Source organism: Sinohyriopsis cumingii, chromosome 4 (assembly GCF_028554795.1).
Source record: "Sinohyriopsis cumingii isolate HCF-2022 chromosome 4, ASM2855479v2, whole genome shotgun sequence".
Lineage (NCBI taxonomy): Eukaryota > Metazoa > Mollusca > Bivalvia > Unionida > Unionidae > Sinohyriopsis > Sinohyriopsis cumingii.
This window is the reverse complement of record NC_142964.1, coordinates 9505839-9518706: the sequence shown is the minus strand read 5'-3', so window position 1 is coordinate 9518706 and position 12868 is coordinate 9505839. Positions and strand designations below refer to the sequence as shown.

The following is a 12868-nucleotide window of genomic DNA, read 5'->3' as shown; positions in this document are numbered from 1 at the left end:
TATACAAAATAATATAAATATACTATGCGAGGCAATTTAATCTTCAGCAGTCATTTAATAATTAGTTGTTTGCCTTTTTATCATTTAAAATGAGAAATACTCTGAGATACCTGTATCAGGCATATGCACTCATTACAATCAGTTTAAATAAAATGTGAAAATAAGCCTAAAAATTAACACCCACGCACCTCTAACAATGAACACAAAGTGACTAACCAATGTGGTTTGAAATCTGCCTCCACCACACTAATTCCGTGCCAATTTTTTTTTATCCCATCAGCATGTTCAGCTACTTATATCAAAACAGACATTACTGACTTGTTTATCATAGACATTCCAGACCTGTTCATCATTTACGATTTAAATACCCTACTAACCATTTAAAAATCACTTTTATTCAAAGCTTCCCAGTTGCTTCTTATTTTGTCTACTTGGATTGAATTTGAATGCTACACTACCAGTTTGACTTGAAGTGAAACGTGTTACATTCAATATTGATTGGTGGTTATTGTTTTTTAAAGTCCAGAGTAAAACAATAACCACCAATCAGAACTAAATGAAGGACACACCAAAAGCATAGCACAAAAGTGAATATTTAAATACCTATAAAGTTGTCAAAATAAGTTTCCTTCATGGTGATATAATGATGGGATAAAACAAACATTAGCACATAGTCAGCAAGGGAGCAGACTCCAATCTGCACAAATTATAGTCACCTTATATTAATTTGTAAAAGGGGAGTAGGTATTGTCAGTAATTTCCTTTTTCACTGAGATGCTGACAGAAATAAGTCCATGTGGCTACAGCAGCTGTTTGCACCTGCAATAAGTACAATGTGTTGGATCTGGTTTTAAGTCACCTTTGCCTCCACACTTCGACTTGTCCTAGATTTTCCTTGCAGGAGGAAATCGCAATAAATTTACTGTTTTTAAGATAACCCAATAATGCATTCCAAATGTAACTGATGACATGAAATGAGATGTTTTTAAAGCATTTATGCATGGTGACCAAAATGAGCTCTGCATCAAATAGAGATTCAAATAAAATCATTGACACCAGGCAAACGCAACAAGAAACCAGCGATGCGAAGCAACCAGGACGGTTCCCGAGCTCTCCTTCCCAATAATGACAGCCAACCATTCAACTGTAAGGGACCTTTATGGACCCACAGATTGAGGCCAAACTATCAGGGTTCATTGAACCCATAAAAGCCTGGGGTAGGTGGCACCATTACCTTTCCCAGGAACAACTAGCAGGCAGCGGTGCAGTCAGAAAAAAGTGGCACATTCACAATTGTGCACATGCCACTATAATTAAACTCAACAACAACAAAATCGCTGACAACTAACAGATAGTCCATTTCAAAGTATTTATCATAAATCTTCTCAAGAATGAGAATGACATTAACAAATAATAAGTCTATGTCTCTCTGTAACATGCACGATGGAAATACAACCAAGATGTCAACACTAACCTGCCAATCCAAGTTTGATTATTTCAGCAAGACAGTTGATTTTTTTCGGTAATTTTGACCAGTTTTCAGCAAGGTTTAACAAAATACCATGAACTGCATCTGTCAAGCTGGAAAACTTGTATTTAAAAAGTTCCTTATTTACCTTAGTATGGTTGTACAAACCCTATGCAGCTCAATCGCTTGTTGCTATCTCTCAACTTGAAGTACCATATTTTCCGGGCTATAAGTCAATACTTTTTTATTTGAAAGTCAGGTCTTTGTCCTTTACTCCGAATCGACTTGTATATGGATTACAGTACTTGGTATGTCATTGAAATTGCATCGACTTATACATGGATTACGGTACTTGGTATGCTATTAAAAATGCTCTATAATCGGCATAATATAAAAACAGATCACACAGAAGTACCAGTTTTTGTTCAATTACTATGTCAAAAAATTGTTATAAACTAATATAACTGCATTTATATTTATTTATATTTTTGTCACTATTTAGTTTGCATTCTGCGTGCAATTTCTTTTTTCTCAAACATGAAATAAAAGAAAACAATTACCGGTAAAAACAAATCACCAGGCTGCATAGCACACTTACGATCTATAGTGTACTGTCCTAATTCAAAGCATATTGTTTGTTCCTAAAAAAGATATCAAATAATGTTTTATTAATCCTTTTTAACCATACCTCATTCTTCCTGATCACATTTTAGCAACTGATATTTGATTTTCCAGTATACTGTTGGACACACGCGAGCGATTACCGGTATAGCTTTTTCACTGATATAATTGATCCTACAAAGGGATGTAATCCATATTAACTTGAACGTTCTATGATTATTTATAAAATATCATAGATTATGCTTTCTACCGAATCCCCCAAATCATATTTATAATTGTATTTGACAAAGTTTCTCAAATAAATATGGTTTAAACTAAACTAAGATCAGATATATAGATGGACCACTCAGAGATCATCAATGATCCATTTTTAGTTTTGCATTTCAGTTTAAAGCAAATTGTAATGTCAAAACATAACCTATATTTATCTTTAACCAGATGTTGTTTCGGTCGGTGTCCCTCTTTGATTAAACCAGTAGTTGATAAACTTGTCTTTGGTTTCCAACAACAATCAAAGCCATTAGCCACAATTGTTTAAACCCTGATATTGGCTTTGGCTACCGATACTAGTTACCGTATTGAATGTACCCCATTGTTCTTTATCATTAATCCGCATCAATTACCCTACCCGTTTTTAATATCAAGTGGATTAAGAACCAAAGGAAATGATGCCCACTCCCTTCTCTGGACGTAAATAATAAATAAATTTAATTATACACAATACAGGTGCATCCTTGGACTCTTAGTGAGAGTAGCAATAAGATTTTTAAGATGGCCACCATGTGGTGACCATATTGGATGTCAGATCATTTTATTCAAGTCCAACTGGACATCACAAGATTTTTGGTAAAAACCACATATTAATATGTCTTTCTATTCAGGTGGATTTGTTGTAAGATTTTCAAGATGGGTGCTTTGAAAACAACAGTTAATGTCAGATTGGCACCATGTTTATTTAGGACCAAGTAGACTTCTAAAAAGTCTCAGTGAAAACCTTATGTTGATATGACCATCATTCAGGAGGAGTGGAGATAACAAAATTTTCATGATTGCCACTGTGGTAATACTGGATGTCCAAGCAGAACTATTTTCATTTATGACCAACTAGACCATGGGATGAATGTAGGTCTAATTTTTCATGGCAATCCAAAGTTTAGGAGTAGCCAAAACAAACTTCTGCTAACAGACGAACAATGGATGAAAACTTATCACACAAGCTATTTGTGTCTAAGATGAGTAGATTTTTAAAAAAATATATCAACAATAAATGGAGATCACAAAAAGAATTCTAGATTTGAAAAGGAACATGATCCCTACCCTAGAAGTGTGGAAATATATAAAATAGAATTTGGGTAGAATGAAAGGACAATTATTGGAAACAAAGTGTAGTTGTTGGTTTATTTACCATTTGGCCACTCAAAAGAGTGTTTATACAATAATTTAGGTCTATGCATTGCCATTATGGTCATAAATGACAGGTGGTCACAAAAAACAGGCTTTAATGTAGAAGTCATTATATATATATATATATAAAAAAAAAAGAAAATTCAAAAGAGAAAAATACTGCCTTCCGAGTGGTAACAAGCTCAGCCAATCAAATGAAAATTCACCTCATGGGATCTTGCTCATTATTAAATTTGTCAAATATCTAAGCACACACTCCAAGTTTTATCAAAATCACATCAGTAAAATGGCCTCTAGAGTAGTAGCAAAGTAAGAAAATCAGATCCCTCACTGATGTGCATGACTCTTACCCTCAGTAGAATTCACCTCACATTTTGATGATATAAACCCCTATTCCAATTTGAACTGAATCAGCATAGTAACAAACAATTGCTGAAAGAGCTACAAAATGTCACATGACCATGCTAAAAGCTCACACTTTGCCCCCGAGTCCAGTTGCTGGACTTCTTTTGCATGAATCACTGCTTACTCTATAGCTTCTTGTTTCTTCTTTCTCTCTTCCTCTTTCTGCTGCAGTTTTTCCAGCCTCTCCTTTTCCTTCTTCTCCTGAAAAAGACATAAACCAAAGTCTTCTGTCCAAGGTCAACAGTGGGGGATGATTCAGGTGAAATGGTCACCCCATTGCCTGTACATGGTTCATACTGCCATTGAGTTTTCTTTCCAAGGACTTTTCAAGAACTTGTAAAATTGTTAAGGGAATAATATTTCTAATGGAAATTGAATTATCTTCACTTGTCACTTGATTTATCACTGCATAAACAGGTACTAACAAAAAAATGTATTAATCTACCTCGACAACAAAGGGATGCTACTCTAACTGACAACTACCAATTTAGTGTTTTCTGATCCACCCAACTGCATTTGCTTATTCATCATTTTTGGAAAATAACTAAATGACAAATATTTGCAATTTTAATCAGTGACAGAATTTATTCACTTTAAATGTTTTGCGATTGCTTATATAAATTCAAGGAATTTTGTGGCATAATTCAAAGAATTCTAAAACCAATGAAAAGACTGTTCTAGGATTCTTGTGAAAGTTAATTTAACATGCAACCCGCAAGATTCAAGGGTTTTTCAAAAGTAAACAAACTATTCACACAAAAAACTTTGGGAGTTAAATTCCATGATCACAAGAAAATTATGACTATGCAAGATTTTTAAATGTGCCAGAGAAGTGAAAGTAAAACAGTAAGGACTTGTAACTTGATATATGTCAATCATTTTCAATAGTAACCTATTTTTATGAACTGTTTTGCAAAAACACAAGTTAACATTTTGCTGAATCAAACTAAGAAAACATTAAATATGTTTGCAATGATATCAAAAAAAAGTAAAACATTCATTTTAAGCAAGGTCCAACTTTCTAAATGCTGAGATCTCTTTTCAATTCTTCCCATTTTCCAACCACTGCACCTTATTCACTTTGCCTTCAAATTTAAGTCCAGCATGAACTCCATCTGTCAGATTTTTTTAAAAATTAAGACAATAATGTTGATCTAGACAAAAAAGTGAGAAGTGACTCAAATATTTTCAATTATACTGTGATCTCTTTCATGTCAAAAGAGCTTTGGCTAAGGTGCTCAATTTAACATGTTAATCATTCAAATATGTGAATAAACCAATAAATAAAAACAACTCTTCCTCGATAACTCACATCAATGGGGCACAAATACAGAGACCACACTGCAAGCAAAGGTGCGAGTTACTGGGGGACCTCTGAAATATAGAGGGTTTGCCATTCCTGCTAGATATCCAGAAGACCATGTTAGTCGGGGTGGGACTGTTCAATGGCTACTACTCATTTTATACTCAGGTTGGGAATAATTGTCAACACAGCATTTTCTAATGAAATGTATTGCTTTTCGGTATAAATTACCTTTTTTTTCAGGATAACTGATTGTTGAAAGATCATGAAAACATAACTAATGTGCCTCATTGTGAACCTGCAAAACATTGTGCACTGGGTCACTACTTTTAGCACAAAAACAAGATTTTTTGTTTAAAAGTAGAGACATTTGTTTCCTGAAAAAAACTATCAACATTGAAACTAGATTTTAAAAAATTGTTTTACTAGTGAAATACTACTGCCATGATTTCACTGCAAGTAATAGTAAAGTTCAGCTCATCCTTGAGAAAATATGAATGCCAATTCTGGAATTTCAAGTTCCTACAAAATTTGCAACTCAGTTCTTGAAAATGAACAGTATTTATCAAACCACTTAATTAACACTGCATTACCTAGAGGTGCAAGACTGAAAATAAAAAATCTGCTTGGTGTCAGAACTGGGGGTCACAAAACAAACCTTGGCATCTAAAGTGGGGGGGGGGGGGGGGGTCAAGTCAAAACTTTGAGAGTCTCTTACATGAGGGTAAAGGGAAACACTGATTAACCAGGTACTTCCTTCACATCGTGATCTTTGACATTTGTGAACAGCTATGAGAATATAAGGTAGATTAATTGTTACTTAAACAATATTTATGACAGTGTTCAAGTGGTCATTTAAAACGAGTTGACCTGTCACATGACCACATTATGAATGTAGCACTTGCATGCCTATAACTCGTTTATAATTTCATTCCCTTTATTTAACACAAAAAACATAATTAGCATGACTGTACAAAGCAGATCTGCTTTGTGTGTAACTGAGTGTAATACAACAAAAATGGTCAAAACACAGCAGTCATTGGCATCATATATATATCTGAATATGAATGGTTATATCACATTTATGATGAGTACACTGAAACTGAATTAAAATTTATGATTAAAACATAAATTTCACTTGAGAAAACTTATTTTTATTCCTATTCATTTCTTAAAGCATTGCCACTGGTAGGCATTGGTGACATTTTCATTGATCGAAATATTGCTATCCACAGTATACAAAGAATTATTTTAAAAAATTTTTTTTTTACAGGATATAGTACTTCTTACTATAAACTGATAATTTCATAATGCTGATTCAAATTTCTGGACACCAACCACCATTTTCACCAATTAAATGAGCAATGAATCAGGGTTTCATTTACGCATCTTGATCATCATTTTCTTCATGTTCAACAAGGTAGGGATAAATTCTTTTGCATTTTCTAGAAGAACAAATTGGGATCCACACTCACACCTACATTAAAAATGAGTTTGTGAGTTGTCTGGGCTTCAAAAGAGTGATTTTTAAATAAAAATATATTGAAAGACTTCAAAACCAAAACCAGATTAGTAGAGGCAACCATGGAATGATAAGCTGTTCTGCTCATCATTCTCACAATTTCAGGCTGTCCCACACAAGCCAGAAAATCAGTCCAACATCAATAATATAATCAAGCTAGGATTTGACATGAAATACATTTTTATAAAAAAAAAATTGAAAACTGGAGCAGACACTGACAGTCACTAAACTTTTGTCTAAGGCCAGTTCAGTGTGGAATGTGTCTGAATGTGTTTCGTACCAGCACATGGCATCGATGTCCCAATTTGTCTTGAATTTCTTACACTTAGAACACTTCATGTTTCACTAAAATGACAAGAATGGAAATAAATATATAACTACTCAACATGTCAATATTGCAAAAAAGAAGTAATCGAGTGAGTGAACAACAAGCAGTTAGAAAAAAAAACATGAATCATTTTGCAGAAACAATTTCCTTCTTTCAGTCTGTGACCTTGACCACTGAACTTTTGAGCCTGAAATCATCAGGATTCTTCCTTATCCAAAGTACAAGTTATCCACAATGTTGGGTTACTGTACATAGCTAATTTGGAAACCATATTTCTTCTTTGAGTCAAGGTGATCTTGCTTTTTGACCCTGAAATTCATAGGATGTGCAAGCCATACTTAATGTTGACAAACTGTAAATGGTGGAGAACTTGAGTTACTGTGCAAAATCCAGCCTCCTTCTTTTAGTCAGTGACTTTGATCTTTGAGCTTTATGTGCCTGAAACTAATTTGTTTCTTCCATACCCCAAGTGCAAACCATCCACAAAGTTTGGAAACTCTACATAGTGAACATTCCAAGTAATTGTGCAGGAAACAAACTGGTAACTTACGAATAGATGGACATCATATCAATATGAAATTTTACAAAATTCTATAATACAAAATATATTTTCAAACCAATTTCACATTTCTCCACCAAGGATGTACAGTCGAACTTCAGCTGATACACCAGTACCATTTCAGCTTATTGGGGACAGAGCCTCAATATCCCTTGAAAGGGGTATTACACCATGGGCCACATTAGTTGGTGATGACACAACATCCAACTAAGTGAGCTAGTCTGGTTCCCTGGCCCAATAAAATTTAATACCAACACTATAAAATCACCTAGGATATCAGACTAGTACCAAAACCTTGAAAATAAGAAAATGGTAAACCCAATGAATGTAGAATTATATTTAACAACAGGTTCAATTTTTAGATTGTTCACTATGCTCTGATTTTACAACTGGAATGATCTCGATGTTCTTGCAGGTTGCGCAGTTGCCACCAAAACTGCAGAAATAAGAATACAAGAAACAACATGACCATAAATACAATCAAGAAAAGTGTGAAAAAGTGCCAGAAATCCTGAAAAAAAGGATATGATGTGCACTCTCTGCAATGAATATCTAGAGAAATATGAACTTCATCCAACAATGAAGAAAATAAACAGAGAGATATGTGAATCAAAATGTTGGTTCCTCGGAAGCAAGACAAAACGGGCATATTTAAACAAGGGTCTTCATGAAGCTTGAATGTTTCAAACATGTCAAGCCATCACTAAACAAACAGAAGGTCATACACATATTTTGTCTGGTGGCAGAGATAGATGTGATATTGACTCAGATATTGAAAATGAACTGTTATTGTTTTGTGCAAAATTTTGCTTCTGAAATACAGCTTTTACTGAGCTGATGAAATTTAACAATAAATATTTAATTAAAAACTGAAACCGTGTTCTTCGATTTTCATAAATAAAAGACAAGAATAAAAATAGCAGATATAGACATGGGGTCAAAATTTCTAAGATTTTAACATCTAAAATTCAGCTGTTTCCAGAAACATATTTATAATAATTTATAATTCCCATTCTCATTCCAAAATATACAGGATAACTGCAGAAAATGCAAAAAGAAAATTTCCCCCCAAATATTTACTTTTTCAATGCAACACATAAAACAACACTTCCGGTCTATCATGATAATTGCAGCTATTTGCTCAAACCAGTCCCATGCATTTCTTGAATTACCCTTTTTAAATCAATGATGTAATTGTCAAGGATTTCAAGTCTTAACTGCTCGATCATAAAAATACCATGCTCATTCTGGTTTCATCTGATTCAGTATAGATGCTTGTGATTCTTCGGGGGCATTTATGAAGGAAAATTATCGAAAAATATAAATAAAAAATTTACTAGTCAATTTGTATCGTATGTTGACATAACAATGAGAAAAAGTAGGGATAGTGCAGACACATTCCTGCCAACCTTGACAAGTCCATCTCAGTAAGGCAGTGGAATTTTTCCCATAAGTTAGACCAGTTTTCAGTAAGGTGTAAAAAAATATCAAACTGCTATTGTAAGGCTGGAAAATGTAATTAAAAGTTCTGTATTCGAAACATGCAGCAAAGATAAACATTATGTTCAACTGAAAAGTTAGTAAAGTATACAAAGACCTTATTTACCACTAGTACAGTTGCATAAACTCTAGTTCCAAACCCTATGCAGCTTACGGGCTTGTTGCTACCTCTCAACCTGATGTATTTCTTGAAAATTCTTTTTTTTTTATTACACATGACGACTGCAATCATATCTCCCTCCACAAGTAATACTCAAATTGGCACATGATGTCCAATAAACGTAATTGTGTCCCTTCCAGCTTTTATTCAAAAGAATCTGAATATTCCTTTTTATTCTTTTGTGTTGATCATTAACACTTTTCAAGAGGCTTATTGTCCCTTTCGTCTTAAACATGCATCACTTGCTGGATGCCATTTAAAAAAATACATATAGATAATCAACAGTTTGATCAGGCAGAAGCTTCACATGAACAAACAGATGCAGTTTTAACCGTCTGAGGTGCTGCTGTAAAGTTAGTATGGTGTCCTGACTTAACTAATTCTAATACGAAACCTGGATCCAAATCAAACACAGATGAACAAATTTTCCAGACATTTTGGCAGTGATCATTTTTCCATAGTTTTTGCTTTAAGTCCGTATTTAAAAAGTATTTTACATAAGACTTGCAGCAAAATCGTAAGAGACGACAGGTCTGCCATTATGGAAAAGCAAGACATGTAGGAATAAACTAGGAAATAGCGAACTCTTATGAACGAATGAACTCTTCTCAATCTGCTCAAATGGTAAACTACTAACGTTACTATAAGGGCTGTTCCATTTAAACATACATGGTACTCAGGGAAGGCAGTTTTTTTTTAAATATATGCCAGAGTACTTTGATTTCAGAGAGTTATTATTACAGTGATAAGAAAATTTTAAATTGCATTTATGGGCAAGTACCCCACTTTAAAAGTGCCTTCCCTGGGTCCCATGTATGTTTTAATGGAACAGCCCTAATCTATTCATGCCTTAATAATGCATATTCTATTCTATACAAACCTTTTCCTCCTGTCTTTGCTTTTCCTTTTCTGCTTTCTCCAACTCCTTATGCTTTTTTTTCTCTTCTTTCTCCCTCATCTTGTCTTCCCTCTCTTTCTCCTTCTGAAGCCTTCTTTCTTCCTTCTCCTTTTCTTTCTGTTCATTGATTCTCTGACGCATTGCACCCTTCTCTTTCTGTTTGGATTCTGACATCTGATCAAATATAAGAAACATTTCAGAGAACTGAAGAAAAAAATCTAGTGCAACATGATGCAAAGCAGTTACCAGTGGTACAAGAATCTGGAATTTTTTTGTTGTTTAAAAACATAAATTTTTCCTTACAATCCATACAGTAAAAGTCCACAGACCTAGTCATGCAATCACCACTAAATTTCCTGGTCCAGAATATACTCTTATTCAACCAATATAATATACTCTTATTCAACCAATATGAAATTATACAAACATTGATAATTTTGAAGATCTAAACTCAATATTGTGAAAGGTTGCTTTCTGGATCTTGTTCTACAACCTTTCAAATGCCATGTCAGCCTCTGGTAAGCATTTATTAGCAGTGATGAGTGAGAGCTAAACTCTTGCATGGCTTTATCAAAAGAGATGGAAAACAACCAGTTCAAAGTATGTTCTTTCAATGAACAAAGTTGGCATTGTTCTCAAAATAATATTGTCACATACTGGTCAGACCTGAACGATGACTTGTCCAATCAGATATGTCATTAAAAACATTCAAAACTGCCATCAATTTCCAGTAGGGATAGTGAATTTTCATCCCGTGCATGTCAGGTATGATTTTTAAAAACAGCATTAACAGTTTTATTATTGAAACTGGGCAGTGAGCTACTGCCACTAAATGCTTGTTAAAGCGTGGCCCAAAGGCTCACTGTTTTGGATCACTGCCATTGTACCTCTAGTCTGCGTGGGTTCAAGTCTTGGGGTCAGCTAACTTGGGTATGTGAGAAAGCTTGCCTCTACCTTCTCGTGGGTCTAGCTTCTCGTGGGTCAGTGGTTAATCCCATGTTCTTCCTTTACCAGTTATGTATAGCCTGTCTTGTGCTGAATAATGACATTAAACCATATAACAACTTGTTAAAGCATGTTAGACAATAAGGCACGTAACTCTGTTACATCATTAACAGGACCATTGAGACATAACTGCCCAAGTTGCAAGACAATGTGCTCTGTAATCAACCTTATGGTTCAATCTCTGGCATACTAACATGTGGACAGAGATTGTTTATGAATGACAATTGAATTTAATTCTGAAACAAACCAGGTCTTGTGGTTAAATAGCTGTAGTGATTTTGAAATAAATTATGCCATAATGTTCAATTATAAATATGAAACAATCTAGGGCATAAAGTTATACAGATGTAGTGATTATGAAACAAACTAGACCATGAGGTTAAATCAATGAAGTCATTCTCAACCAACTAGGCCCTGCAGTTAAAAGCTGCATTTTATTCTGAAACAATGTAGGTCTAGAGGTTCAATAGCTGTATTGAATCTGAAATGAACCAGGCCTTAAGGTTAAATAGACGTAGTAATTATGAAACAAACCAGGCCTTAAGGTTAAACAGATGTTGTTGTTCTTGTTGTTGTTGTTCTAGGGTTTAACGCCATTTTTCAGCACAAGATAGGCTATACATGGTGGCCAGTATAACTGGTGGAGGAAGAACCCTGGAAAACCCGGGGAAGAACCACTGACCCACGAGAAGCTACTGGCAGGCTTTCCCACGTACCCACGTTAAACAGATGTAGTAATTATGAAACAAATTGGACCTTAAGGTTAAATAGATGTAGTAATTATGAAACAAACTAGGCCTTAACATTAAAAAGATGTAGCAATTCTGAATGAAACTAGGCCTTGAGATTAAGTAGATGCAGTGATCAATACAGAAACCACGCCTTAAGGTTAAATAGATCATGTAATTATGAAACAAACTAGGCCTTGATGTTCAATAGATTTACTGATTCTAAAACAAACTGGGTCACGAGGTTCAATAGCTGTATTGAATCTGAAACAAACTGGGCCTAAAGGCTGAATAGATGTAGTAATTATGAAACAAACTGGTCCTGAAGGTTAAATAGATGTAGTTACTAGTAATTATGAGACAAAACTAGCCCTTGAGGCTCATTAGCTGTATTGAATCTGAAACAAACCAGGCCTTAAGGTTAAATAAATCTAGTAATTACTAAACAAACCAGACCTTAAGGTTAAATTTAGTAATTATGAAACAAACTGGGCCTTAGCTCATTCGACCCCAGAGGTTTTTGTCATTTTTGCCTGAAATTCAAGTAGGAAAGACATTTTGGGGGCTATTTCTGAATACTTTGTAATACATCAGCATTCAACAGATTTTCCATGAGACTAATGCCTAGTTTTATTAGAAACATCGTTTTCCATTGGCTATTTGCTTGCGCATGAGCAGAAGGGTAAAAGTTGGAGTTTTTTTGTTTCTGCTTAATGGACCCAACATTTTCGTATGGAGACCGCTCCTTATTCCAAATGCCCACCTTATCCTAGTTTTTGCAAAGGTTCACCTGTCTGTGCAGTTCAGACCAGTCTGCCTTAGATCTGAGGCCAAAAGGTCTAAAATCCGGACACAAATTCGCATTCCTACCACGAAAGAATTTTGGGTGAAAAAAAAAAAGCGGGTTCAAAAATTGAGGTTTTTTCCTCTGTATTTTATAGTGCAACTAGAACTTCCAGATTATTTG

The 12868-nt window shown here is 34.6% G+C and overlaps 1 protein-coding gene across 1 annotated transcript in view; it reads right to left on the bottom strand.

Moving 5' to 3' along the window:
- Positions 1-12868, bottom strand: part of LOC149800602 (uncharacterized) — a 78993-nt gene that overhangs the window by 50250 nt on the left and 15875 nt on the right. The window contains exons 4-5 of the mRNA XM_089954592.1: positions 10151-10342; positions 4023-4099 (exon numbers count right to left, since the gene is read on the bottom strand). Coding sequence (XP_089810718.1) covers positions 4023-4099; positions 10151-10342 — 269 coding nt within the window. The remainder of the gene's footprint in view (positions 1-4022; positions 4100-10150; positions 10343-12868) is intronic.